This window comes from Coloeus monedula (genome assembly GCF_965178545.1).
Source record: "Coloeus monedula genome assembly, chromosome: 7".
Lineage (NCBI taxonomy): Eukaryota > Metazoa > Chordata > Aves > Passeriformes > Corvidae > Coloeus > Coloeus monedula.
Window position 1 is genome coordinate 13312845 of NC_138787.1, and position 13934 is coordinate 13326778.

General features: G+C 43.9%; 1 protein-coding gene across 1 annotated transcript in view; it reads left to right on the forward strand.

Moving 5' to 3' along the window:
* KLF7 (KLF transcription factor 7) overlaps window positions 1-13710 on the forward strand; it is a 58091-nt gene extending 44381 nt beyond the window's left edge. The window contains exons 3-4 of the mRNA XM_082284644.1: window positions 6737-6860; window positions 13588-13710. Coding sequence (XP_082140770.1) covers window positions 6737-6860; window positions 13588-13639 — 176 coding nt within the window. The 3' untranslated portion in view covers window positions 13640-13710. The remainder of the gene's footprint in view (window positions 1-6736; window positions 6861-13587) is intronic.
* Window positions 13711-13934: the final 224 nt, after the last annotated feature.

A 13934-nucleotide genomic window follows, 5' to 3' on the forward strand; every position in this document is an offset into this window, starting at 1 on the left:
CCAGCTGCTGGTACCTCTGAGTGACTCGTGTCTGCAGCAGCAGCATTCCCATGGGCACTGGCCTCTGAAGGATGCCTGGGTTCATCCTGCAGTCGTGACACTGCTGCTCCTGCAATGGCATGGTCCCACTCACCAGCCCAGGGAACAGTAGGTCCCTAAAGGATTTCTCAGGAAGGGTAGCAGGAAAAGTTATTAAAACACTCTTAAAAAGCCAGTGGCACTACCTGATTCTTCACACATTTCTTCACAAAGCTCAGACACCCAGAGTTTTCTTATAGGAAAAATACAAGCAAGAAATCTTGCATTTAATTCCTTTTTTCAGTTGTAATTTTACTTTGTCTAGTTCTCTGGGAACATCAGTCTTGAAACAAGTGTAGCTAAAGCTGTCTTTCAATACATATTTTTAGACATTGAGACTTTTAGAACCAGTTTCATTTTAAATGGTTTTTAAATTACAGATTTTAAAAAGGAAGGAAATATTTGTGTTTCAGGAAACTTTTTTTTGGATTCTGAAACTATATATAAAAAACTCATAGTGGAATAGAACACATGCTGATTTTTTTCTGTTGTTTTCTTAAACACACTTTTGCACACAACTTTGTGTAGCTATGTAATATCAAGGAGCTCTTCAAACACAGTGCAACGAATATCTTCTTTGAATGGCCTTCAAAATATGCATACAGGCAGAATTTGTGGTTTCCGCTCAGTTTCTTAAAACATTTTTGGCTAAATCAAAAAGGAGTGTGAAGGGACTAAAGGAATCCCATGACACTCCCATGTTTTAGCACAGAGAAGTATCAGTAAGGATTTTGACTGTGGTTCTCCTCTGAAGTTCACTCCAGGACTGGGGGCATAAACTACTTGATTGTTTTACTAAGTGCCCTGCAGGAGAGTGCCGGGGAGGGGTAAGGGAATAGATATGGAAGGATAGTCATAATAATCTTGGTTTGCTTTCAGTTCTGTAAAGATACAGGGTGAAACTTGAGCCTAATGAACATTTCTCCAATGACTTGGATGAAGCCAGTGTTTCACCCTGTAGTGTTGGAATTCTGTGATCATATTGTGCACATCCCAAAATCTGGAGGGTTTTCTTCTTAAAGTCCCTGCTAGTGGAATTCAGGGAATAGAGAGCAAATTTCTTCCTCTGTTTTTCAAAATAAATGTTCCTAGCCTGCAGGGCTGCAAAGAGAAGTTTAAAATCATGGCCCTAGGTTATCTACAAAGCAGAAGGCAAATTATGTCTGAATATTATTGTTTTCTTCTTTAAAATCTCATTATTTCTGTGGAAGAGTGGACTCATGACTTTTTAACCCTTGGGACTGGCAATAAATAATGCAGCTATAAGAAGTACAGTATGCCCAATATTACAATGATGTAGTTTTGTGATCATGTCCTCAGCTGATCTTGGTTAGGTACCTCTGTGTCCTGTAGCCTAATGTTTCTAATAATCACTCTCTGCTGAAACAGCCTCTGTGAGATGTCTTAGCAAACACTGCCTTACTGCTTGGACAAGAGAAATATGTCTGGGACCTAGAGGGTGTCTGTGGGATGTAGGTGGCAAGGACAGGGTCTCTGGATCTTGAGAAGAGACAACATCCCCATTGCTGTGTTTTGTGAGGAAATATTTGTTGTGAAGGTTTGTACAGGGTTTACAATTTAAATGTGTTGGAGAGAAAACCTGATGCTCTCTGGTTTGTGGCTGGAGAGCAAAGATACAGGTGCCTGCAGCTGAGCTGCTTGCCTGGCCCCCTGCACCATCAAAGTAGAGAAATTCACCTCCAATTCCAGTCTGCCTGGATCTGATGTGTCACAGTCCACCCATGCCTTTGCCTCCCCATTAACTTGAAAAAGAACCATAGGTGGCAATGTCGGGTTATTTCTTTCAATGTCTAAAGCTGCATGAATGAAACTCACAAAGACTGCCTGAGGCTGGAAAGTGGAGGGAGAAGTTCCAAGGATCAGTGTGGTGGTCATTACAGAACCAGCCCAGCTCTATCCATCATGTTTTTCTGGAAACCTAGTGTGTGTTTGCCATAGGAATGTAAATAGCATTGTGTGCTTGGCTTTTTCATACTTTCAAATGATAAATTTCTGGCTTTCAAAAGAAAGCTGTACCAATCATTTGTTTATTTTTTGTAACTAGATGCCTAATATTTAGTCTTGCATTCATCTTAGTCACAAAAGGAATAGTGACCCGATTTCAGGGCTGCCAAAGTCTGATGGATTTTTTTTTATGACTCATCATTTTAGCTTCACTATTGCGCGTTTCACGTAAATTTTTCAAAGGTCTTTGTCCTCCAGTTACCAGATTGGACCAGGCTGGATGAAATAGAGGATGGAGGGCCAGACTGTACTGAAATGTGCTTCGGGGGTACTTTTAGAAGAAGAGCTCAGTTGTGTGAGGTGCCATAAACAGAAGTGGAACAGAGAACCTACTCCCCCAACATCCCAGTCTCAGGTATAAAATGTGCTCCAGGAACATGAAAAGGTTAAAATGAGGTATGGACCACAGCACACAGCCACAATGAAGAGAGGCAGCTTCACAGAAGTGTGCAGTTACGATGGACTGAAACCCTAAAGTGTATCTGAAGGGCTAATAGCATTTCTGTAGCAGTGTTTAGGTGATACAACCCTTCTAGACCAGTAGATTTCAGCACACGGCTCTCTGCTCAAGCAGGTGTGTACAGGCTGCTTCTTCAGGATCCTCACCAGGCAACTCAGGATGTGTCTGATGTGAGTGTTTCCTGGTGATCAAGTGACCTCTTTTGAGGTGAGGCTTTGGTTGCCCACATTCACTGTGCTTTGGTTCAGCCTGGCAGGAGTGCAGCCATGGTTTTGGATGGCCTGTCCCAGGAGAGGTGCTGTGCAAGTGCACAGCTGGCATGCTTCACCTACAGCCCAGCTCAGGCCACAGGACCAGGCTGTGGCCAGCCAGAAATAACACCCTTCAAATGCACACAGTGTGGATGTTGGGTCCTGTGCACCCACTGTCTCACTGCAGCTCTCCTTCACTGTGCTGCACTGCTCTCTGATGCACATGCTGCCCACGGAAACTACAAGTCAGTAAGCTTGGAATCACTAGGTAGTGTCTCTGACTCCCAGGGGAAAAAGTAGGAACAGCTGAAAGCCGGTATTCTGTGTTGGGTATAGATTTTCCATAAGCAAATGATACATTTTTTTTAACAAAAGTGCTCATCTAGGAAAATTGCATAATTCACTGCTTGAATATATCTGCACTGCTGGCTGCCCATCCTTCCCAGGTACATTTCTAGATGTGTGGAATCTGAACCAGCCCCATGGTGTGAGTAAGTTCTGAACTGAAAGAACTGAGTATTTAACATGTTCCTAGGTATTGGCTTCTTTTTGGATGACAACTGGCTCTTCCATTTGAGTGTATTTGTATAAATGTGGATTTATGGATTTGTTTAAGGACTGCACAAATCCTTGTGTTGAATAAAGGTGACTTAAGGAGTAGAGCCTCCTTCCTGGGAGGGGCTTGCAGGCACAAGTTTTAAGTGTGGGTTTTAATTTGAGAAAAAGTCAGTGTGGCACAGCTCTGTGATGTTCCTATTTTTAATTGGATTTTGATGCTCATAATTAATTTCTTAAAAAGGGGGAGATCTTGGCCCTGTAGAAGTGAGTAGGAGTTTTGCCATTGGCTTCAGCAGAGGAAGATTTCATCATCTATCTTTTTAGTCTCACTAATCCTCTGAACAAGAGAAGAGCAGCCTAACACATGGAAAGGATCCTTCCCATTTCTTCTCCCTGCTATTGCCAGTAGTGAGGTAGGAGGACCCTCCCCCCTCTTCCTTCCCGTGCTTTCTACATATGTGCACCTTGGCAAAATACACTTCTGTTTCATCTTCATGTAAGGTGAAAGCAGCCATTAAAGGAGCAGTTTGTTCTTAGTCTTCACATGCAGAGACAGGCAGATCTCTCTCCTCCTTCCCTCTTGTGTTTTTGAGTTGCTGCAGCAGGGCAGGAAATCTAACCTCTTTGAGGTCTCTGGGTCAAGGAGCTGTCTGACATGGCTTTAAAGGTCACCGTGCTCCTTTGCATTTACCTTGTGCACTGGGAGCACAGTATGCCAGCATGCAGTCTGGAGCACTCAGAGGTTCTGTCTGACATTTTGCAGAACAGGGCTTGGGTTACAAAGGAGAAGCATCTGAAAACAAAACTCAGCTCAGGGCTGTGCAAGGCCAGAGCTGGAACACTTGGGAGAGGAGCCCTGCAGCAAGTAACAGAGATACATGGCATTCCTTGGGTTTACCAGTAATCGTGCTTGGCTTTTCTGTCTCTCGTAACCTATATATAGCACCATACATTTTCAAATTCGACAAATTTTAACAAGCCAAACTCCACTTCAATTGTAGTAGCCTATATAGTTTCACAGAAAGCCTGGGATGCTTTTCCTTCGCCCTTCTGCTCTGTAGATGACTGTATCCTTCAGTCTGGCTGTACCTGCCAGATTTGGCTGAGCAGTCATCTTCTGCATTTGCTTTGTAGTGTGTGTAGCAAATGTGCTGCAAGGCAGTTTCTCTGCCTTGCTGTCTCCACTCTAAGGTAGGCACTAGAGAGCGTCAGAGAACCAAGGAACTGCATTATCATCGAGGCTTGTTTACTGACAACTTTTTAAAATAATGCATGAACTGTTGAGACAAAACTGGTGTGCCTTCATAGGCACAGAACCAGGCCTGGGACATCCTTTTCTGAGGAGAGCAGGTGCTGTTTGCCAAGTAGGGTGCAAAGGGCTTGGGGGGAGACTGCTGCAACTGCAGCTCCAGTGCTTGGGGCCAGCACTGGTGACAGTGTTTGAGGTGCAGTTGAGTAACCAGCCCAGAAACAAGACACCAGCACCTTGCTCACTAACAAGAAGATTCTAACTTTTTATTTTCCTGAAGAAATCCTATTCAAAGAATAAAAGAACACAAGGCAAGTCTGCCGAGATGACCAAGCAGGCAACATTCTAAGTGGGTTAGTGTTATTGTTGGCTCAGTCCATTGTCCTGTTGGGCATTTTCCCATGGGGCACTGTGACTCACAACAGGGACATCCAGGCTGGCCTTTCTTCATTCGGGAACTGTGGGATAAATGGATATTTTGGTGTAGTCTTGCCAGCTACTGCCCCCTCTTCACAACTTCATCCCAGTGAATCCTTTAATTGAACTACCGAGCCAAAGAAACTTCTCAGAGGCCAGTAAAATGGCTCAACTGCACTTAAGGTCTCAGCCCATTCTGCTGTTCTGTCTGGGGCAGATGACCACTGTGCAGCAGAGCTGCCTGTGCAACAAGAAGTCTGCAGAAACTCACCAGAAACCAGAGAATGGCATTTTTTCATGTATTTTGCTGCAATTCTCTTTCCCTTTTTACTTTTCTTGCTCTTTTTGCCTCTCCAGTTCATTATCATGACATACACAGGTCTCCCATAATCAGATCTCGCTCTTCTACTTGCTGAATAGACACACTAAATATAGCAATCCGTGTCTCTGCACTGTCTGCTGTGGTCAAGTGATTGTTTCATGTGACTGGCCTAGAGGGGTCATACCAATTGCAACCTTGGTGTGGCCCATGGTGGGCTTTTTAAGATTACCTTCTTAGCAATTTTAAGAACAAATAAATAAGTAATAATCCTCTTAGAAGCTTGGTAGTGAAAGTGATTTCTTGTTTGCATTTTATCTCAACTGACTGCATGGGGAAGAGTGACATGGACTTTATATAGGAGGAGATGCACTGGAGCATTTGTTGTTGGGGGAGATGATCAATTTGAATGCACACCAATGCATGTACACTGAATAAGAAAAAGGGAGTCATGAGACCTTGGAATTCTTCATCAGAAGGTGTTAATGACTCCACAGATGTTACACCATGGCAGATTTTGATCTGCAGAGACCGATGTACATTAGAAGATAGATCTGAACATAGAATCATAGAATATCCTGAGTTGGAAGGGACCCACAAGGATCATTAAGTCCAGCTCCTACCAGCAGACTAGAATCTCTCCTGTCCTACTACTGTGCCATTTCACTGCCTTCAGTGGTATTGTTAGTATTTTGGGGCACAGTAACAGCTGATAAAGGTGTAGTGCAAGAAGCCTGAAGGACCAGCTGGTTCAAAGAAGTAAAAATGTATCCTCTCACACTCCACAACCTGACGCATAATTTCTTGGTTCTAGGAGTAGATTTTGTTGTCAGAAGGAAGTAAAAAATGTGCAGTCCTTGGGGGCAGCAGGCATGAATGCCTGAGGGGAACAGATGTGAGTCTGGCCATACAAAGGGTAAACAGAATTGGGGTAAAGCATGTGATCCAGTAGTAGTCACTCAGGAGTGGTGCACACCTGCACAGTGTTCAGGTGTTAGTACAGTCAGATACCACAGTAATACATCTGGCAAGGTTAGAGTGAGCTGAAAAGCTGTTTGAAAATCAAGCTTCGGCCACACAGCTGCTTAGGCATTTGAGGACATTCTTAGGGCTTCTTCAAAAGCCAATTAGCTGGTTTTGTTAGAAACAGGAGGTAAGGTTGTGTGAGAATTTTAGCAGTGGTAAAATCTGGACTGGAACTATCCTCAGTACAATCCATCATAAGCCCTAAGTTATTTCCATCCCACACTGACCATGAATTGTGCGATGGGCTAACCTACTCGAATGGGTTAGAGGCAGGGTGGGAGGACACAGGGCTTTCAAGGTGAGTGCTCAGTAATGCTGCTGCCACGCTGACTGTTCTCTCCTCCCCTCTGCAGGTGAGAAGCCTTACAAGTGCTCGTGGGAAGGGTGCGAGTGGCGTTTTGCACGGAGCGACGAGCTCACGAGGCATTACAGAAAGCACACGGGTGCAAAGCCCTTTAAATGCAACCATTGTGACAGGTAATGCAGCTTCTAACAAGGTCTTCAAGAAACATGTGGACTTTTGTGACTGGCATGGAGCCGCCAGCTCCCAGAGACAAGAGACCTGGCTCCTGGCAGATGGGGAATACTTCCTAAGCAGTTTAAACTGTTTCCATCCTACAGCACAGAGAAAAATGTGGGACCAGGTGTAGGTCTGACTGAACCCTGCTGGTGTCTGTTGTGGGCACAGGATTCAGTTCACAGGGCAACTCTTGTTAATACTCTTAAAGCAGAGAAGACATCCAGAGGGCCTTAGACCATTTCAATGATGGCCCTCTCCACAAGGCATCTCCCCAGCTTTCCATCTCCTGATCTTGTAAGCCTGCCGTGCTCACAGAGGCAGAGCAGAGCTCCCTCTGTTTGCTCTGCTTCGAGGACTACCCCAAGCACCACTGCTGGCTACCCGCATTCTGGCAGGGCGGGCCTCACAAAAACATGGGTGTGTGGCAGGAGGGATGGGGAGTGTGTGTGGCTGTTCTGCCACAAGTGGCCCAAATCTATGGGAAACGTCTAGGGAAAAAGCATTTAATTTCTGTATGATCACTGTCTTCTCTTATTACTGAGTGCAGGGCTCCTAAAGAAAAGACAACAAAGGGGCATCATTTCCAAAGGCCCAAGAGTGATTTAGTCACATCTTACCGTTCAAGTTCATGGGGTTGTTTTGTGTAAGATCAGTGATCTCTGCACATTCCTGCTAATTAGTGAATCTTTTCCTACAGTTTTAAATCTCACCCTTGACATCTGTTTGAAGTGGGAAATACTCTGCACCTTCATTCCATGAGGGCCCAGATTTAAGCCTGCCAGGTGCGTAGAGCCGAGGTTCCCGAGGAGCCTGTCACGCAGCAGCGCTCTGGGCACTCAGAAGTGAGATGAGAGCGGAGCACGCAGCAGCTCCCCGGGAGAGCCGCCCTTACGGCCGCTCGCCGCGATTCGTTTTTACAGCCCTCGCTGCTTTAGCTGCTTCAGTAAATACTGAGCTGCTCTGAAAAATCTGCTCATCCTTGCTTGGTGCTGAGTGTTTTTGAAAGCTGGTTCTTTGAATTTAGAAACAAAACCAAAAGAACACCCTTCTCCACATCCCCAATCCCCGCTGATAAGAAATCAGGGTGGAGCAAAAGCAATTACCCCTGTAATGACTCTTGACAGCACTGACAGGATCGAACAATGAGCACTTCTCCCTCACTCACCCCCCCGCTGAAGATTGGCAGTGCCCTGGGTGAAACCTGGATCCACTATTGAGTAATCAAATAATGTGCTTGCATCTGAACATGTTATCCAGCTAATCCTATTTATATATTTTTTTAAAAGAGGCTTAAGAAAATTACCCATCTTTTTAATGCAGCACTAAGGTTCTCAACTGCGATAAGGAAACGTTTTGTAATACAATAAAGGCTCTAGGAAGCCTCTGGGTACACCAGACCAACAGAGAATATGCGTGGAGAGAGGATGTGAGGAACATAAACAAGGGACCCCATCCTTTTATGGGAAGGAAATTTGATCATTTTCACATCCTGCCTTTCCAAGAGCTTCATCTCCTTAAGTGCTCTTCTGCCCTTGTCTCCCCTCTTCCCGTTCCCCTTCCCCCATGGAGGGCTTCCTCTTGGATTATCTTTTGTTTTATCCCTGGATTATCTTTTGTTTGCTCAGAATGAGGGACAGGATAAGCCAAGTAGGGACCTCTGCAGTTCTGCTTTTGTTTAAGCACTTCTGTGAATGAGAACAATTATGTTCTCTGTTTTAAATGTAAGGCATTGCCTTTCTCTTTTCTTTCCTCCAAGTGAACACACACACACATAGACACACAGCCCCAGGGTTTCTGTGTCAGGACAAACAATGTTATTAGCAGAGATCTAAAGAAATACAGCCACTATTTTCAACTCCTCGGTCTCTTTCAGCCTTTTGTTAAGTGTTCATTATTCTCCCTCTACATATTGTCCCTTTCTACCTAGCTTTTCTTTTTGGCAGCAAACTCAGTCATTGCAGTCAAGAGACAGATTCCTGTAATCATCGAATGCATTTTCTGCTCTTCTGCTGAATCTGTAGATGAAGGAAAAACATTATTAATAAAGTTCAGAGTGCTGGGAATTGTGCAGTGTTAAACTCTATGCCCACACTGTCTGTGTGTGGTGATGGGAGGCAGATTTGTCCTTATTTCCCCAGTTAATTGTTGCAAGCTTTTAGAGTGACAGTGCCTGTTCTTCTGCCCCACTCTGCCATACTACTCTTTTTCATTCTTTTCTCACTCTCAGGCCTCTCTGCTACCACCTGTTGCAGCGGTCACTTCAAGCAAGTGCTGAAGTATGAGCCTAAAACTGCCTTTAGCTATTTAGGCAGACTTTTAAAGATGTGCCTTCCTGAGCCAGGGTTCCAGCTGGAGAACAGTTTCTCTGTGTTTGAACTGCTACCCTTTATTGCACTCACCATTATTGACAGGAGCTGTGGCCACTCTCTCAGACATGCTGGCTTGTTAGATTTTAAGGAGCTGATTGGAGCTGTTTTAACAACACTGATGTAGCACAAATCCTATGCCTGTTGTTCAGAGCTGAAGGCTGTATCTTGGCAAACAGAGCTTGGAATGGGTGATTCAGATAGCAGAGGGGATGTTGTTCACACAGTCTGGCTGCAGTTCCCTTCCAAGGCTGTTTTTAGATGTGCTTGTGTCTCTCACCTTCTGACCAATATCAAAGGACTATTAATGCCCTCTGTGTTTAAGTCAATTTTATAACAAAAGAGATAAGAAGGTGAGATTCTCTTCTCCTGCTGTCCCAGCCCTATCCCAACACCGTGCAGCCCACAGATCACATTGTTAGTCATAGCTGGCAAGCTACCACTGGTTTGAGTAACATCATGTGTACTGCAAATGGTGTGTGGCTTTGTGGCAGCAGGAGAGAAAGGAGAATCAGCTAAAGTGGTGTGGAAAGCACTAAAGGAAAGTCCTTAGTGCCTTCCAGATGTCAGGGTTATGCTGGTTGTTAGCATTCCCCAGGAATTTTGCTCTTCAGAAACACAGGCTGGGGGTGTTCCTCACACAGTGAAAGCCCTCAGCACTTCAAGGGGAAGAGTTTGACAGGGTAATGGCACTTGCTTATTCTATGTGAATACGTGTTTAGGAGACAGCAGCTTAGTGCCAGACTGTTGGGGTGCATATTCCTCTCTGCGTGTGTGCACATGTGCACATGGTTTCCTTGTTGATAGCAAGCTAAGAGTGCACTTAGCTGGAATGAGCATATCCCACAGCTGGTAAGAAATCCACAGCTGGTAAGAAAGATGGCTGTGCAATATATTCTCTCTCGTTGTACTTACCTTCCCATTTTTTCCTTCAGAGGCTTCAGTGCCAAGCAGTATTGTGTTGCTAAGGAGATATAGCAAAAAGAGAAAGGAAGGAATCATGTTTGGGAGCAGGGAATTTGTGTATCACACATCCCTGTGTGATACTTTTATAATTAGAGTGTCTTATTCTAGCATAAACTGTTCTTTCTAGGAAGAGCTAGACTGGGGAAGGGATGATGGAGAAGGCTATGGTGGGCCCATGTATGATGCGCAGAGCTGGTCTGGAACTGAAAGAGGTGTAGAGCCAGAGGTGCAGAGCAAAGTCTCATGTCATGGGCAGGACTAGAGACCAGCAAGCTCCTGTTTCTTAATTTTTTAAGAGAGTAGTTTCCTTTGACAACTTATCCTGTGGAGCCTCTTCCGTTGCTGCCTCTAGTCCCAGAAACACACACACACACCCCCCCCCCCCACACACACCCCCCCAAAAAAAAAAAAAAAAAAAAAAAAAAGTGTCCAGTAATCAGTAGGTTTTTTGGCAGTGTGATTTAGCTGCAAAAATTTTGTACAGACTGTTTTACTGTTGAAAATAAATATCCACATCCACCAGCCTTACCAAGAGATAGAACTAAGCAAATTAGTCAATAGGAGAATGTGAAGAATTACATTACTTGTACCATTTTATTAGCTATAAACTAGCAAATATGGCACCATTTTATTACCTATAAAATATTATAGCTGCTAATATGGTGTTTATTGATGTGAAACAATGTATTGAATCTGTAATTTTAACAGATCTCACTATGGTGTGACTCAGCATACACTTTCCTGGGTTGCCTCTCTAAAAGAGACAATTGGAGAGGAAAAGCTGTGCTTGGGTGGTGGTCTTATGACTAGTCCTAGACTGAAGTGCCAGCTGGTGCATGTCTTTTTGGCAGCCACTCAAGCTGTTGTTTTGTTTTGGCAGCCCTTGTAGCCAGAGCATGCTGCTTTCTCAGTTTAGACTGATGAGAGAGACGTTGGTCCAAGGGTGTATTTTGTCACCCTAGGGCTAGAAAATTCTGGCTGTGCAGAGCCTGCTGTGTTGAAAGCCCAGTGTCCATTGTCATATTCATGTCTGTCTTGCTGTGCCTCATGTAGGACCTTGGAGGAATGCTGCCTCCATCCTATTTTGCAGTCTTTCATTTTGTCATTCTGAAGGTATTACCTCCCTTCTAAGCCCTGCAAGTAGAGAAGAGCTGACTTGAGCAGAGCCATATGCTCATTCATAGAAGATGAGTATATGACTTTTCTTGTGAAAGTTGCTTTGTTTTAACATTTCTTTGTCTTAAAAATGTACCTCTTGATCACTCATCTCTGTGTGTAGATGCAGATCAATTACATGTGCAGTGGCATGCTTCAGCAGGACAGAAAAGGTCCCCTAGCTATTTAAAATAGCTTCATTTTTATAGTTCTTCCCTTTCTCAGCCTGTCACTGCTTAGGGTGTTTATCCTTTGGGTGTTTGCCTTTAAATTGATTGTTCTTTTTTTATCTGTCTGTATGGGCTTTTTTGGCGGGTTGGTTGTTCTTCTGCTTCTTCTTTCTGAAAACTACAAAACACTGAACTACTGCTTTTTGAAAAATAAACTCGGTGCACATATATGAGCTATCTTGATTCTCACAATAAGCCATTTGGATATTCTTCAGATTGTTATTGGTGGCTGTTTTATACTCTTATTCTGTGGAGCACTGAAAAGACATGCCAGGCCAATCAGTTCTGTGAGTAGCTTTTCCTAGTGCTCTTGGAGCCTACAGAACCAGTTTACTCAAAAGCCACAGGTATGTGGGGGTTGGTGTGATATTTGTAGTAAATGTTTTTAAAATAAATAAGCCAAGGTCTTGTGGCTTAAGGTGGAAAGAAGGCAAGCCAGAATTTGCAGGGAACTTGAAAACCTCCTGTTTTTAAATGCTCAGCTGAGGTTTGCTAGTAGAAATTTAATTTCTGAGTGTGTCTGAGTCCTGCCACTGTGACAGACAAGTTCCATTGTAGGGCTGTGGGGTAGGCAGCCAGAACCACTGCCTCCTTCTCCTGTGGTTTGTTCTCCAGTGCCATGCGTATCTTAAATGACACTGTGATGGTGGGTGTGTACTGGATTGGTACTTTCAATCCCATATCTAATGGGTATGGCATCAAAAAAGTATTTTTGCTTACTGGCATTCTTGGTAGAATAAAGCATATATTGAATGACAGGTAAGAAAAGCACTTGTCCTCCTGAGAACTTATTCCCCTGATCACTCTGACAATATCTTGGTGCTATGCAGTTCCTGAATTTGGGCTACTGTTCCTGCTGCTGTGAGTGCCCAGCAGCTTGTCTACTACAAGGCAGCTCTTCTGGAAAACAAATTTCTGATTAACTCTCTGTGGGGTTGCTCTTTTCCTCGAGTATGTGTGTTTTTTTCAGAGTATCTTAACCCACTTCCTGAGTGGATTAAGTAATTTCTGAAGAAGGCAGTCACAAACCTTTAGTGAGTGAGTTAATAAAGGATAGATGCTTCATTTCGAATTCATGGTCTACCATATTCTCCATTAACTACATGTTTAGACCAGCCCTAAAACTCAACTAGTTCTCTAGGGCTGCCACTCTATCTCATCAGGTCCAGCTACATGTTCAGAATGACAAAACATGTTCTCTTATGAGTTGGAAAAAAAGGCCTTGTGGATAAAGAACAGGAGTTGAAAGCCCAAGTCCTGGCTGTTTTCTTTCCCCCTGGTTTTACCACACCTGTGTGATTTACAGCCTCCTTGCCTTCTCTGTCTCTCAATTGTCACTCTTACAAAATAGGCATAATATCTTCTGTCAGCGTCCTTCAGGGAGATAATATTCATCAGAATCCACATATTACCACCCACATTCCCAGCTGAGAGGAAGGGAGAGATGAAGTCTGATGGATTGTCAGCCTCCAAACTCTGAGCCAGTTTTCCTTCCAGTTTGGAGTTAGAAATGAGAATTCAGCTTTCAAAACTAGCATCGTTCTTCAGTGCTTGTTGCAAATAGTGGGCACTTGAAAAACCTGGTATTTTTAAAAATTATGTTGCTGAGTACTTGAATAAAACTGATTTTTTTAAATGCAAACACACACATACTAAATATTTGGTTTTATAGTACAGGTGCATAGATAAACACTCCTCCCTGATGTCTGACTCAGTGAAATAAGCGGGAGGGAGAGGAACAAGGAAAGGATAAAAGTAGTCTCTTTAGCTTACAAAGAGCCAGGATAGTTGCCTATCTGTGGGCACAGAGGTCAGTCACACAGGGTTTGGTGGTGATCCATGGATAACCCAAGGAATGTTTCTAAACTGGGATATATGTTTTCTCCTGCACGTAACAAGGAAGGAGCAGAAACCCTGTTTTCCAAAATCCTGTACGTATTTCACTTCCTGCTTGCTTTATGTTGCAGGTGTTTTTCCAGGTCGGATCACCTCGCCCTCCACATGAAGAGACACATCTAAATATCAGTCAGCTTGGCATGGATGTCATCTGGGCTAAGTGTTGTGAGATGAAAGTGGAACTCAAGTTACAACGTGCTACCTTACAGGAGAAGAGAACTTGATCCCGTGTAATCCTCTGTACAGGGACCACATGCTCACACTGTCGTGCACCCAGTTACACTCGAATACATCGGTTCTTTTATGCCTTGCCCCAGCTGGATGCGAGAAGATGCAGGCGAGGAAATGGTATAGAGGTGAAGTCAGTGAAAAAGAACAATTACTTACAGTACTTCATCCCTCGGATTTGTTTCCTGTT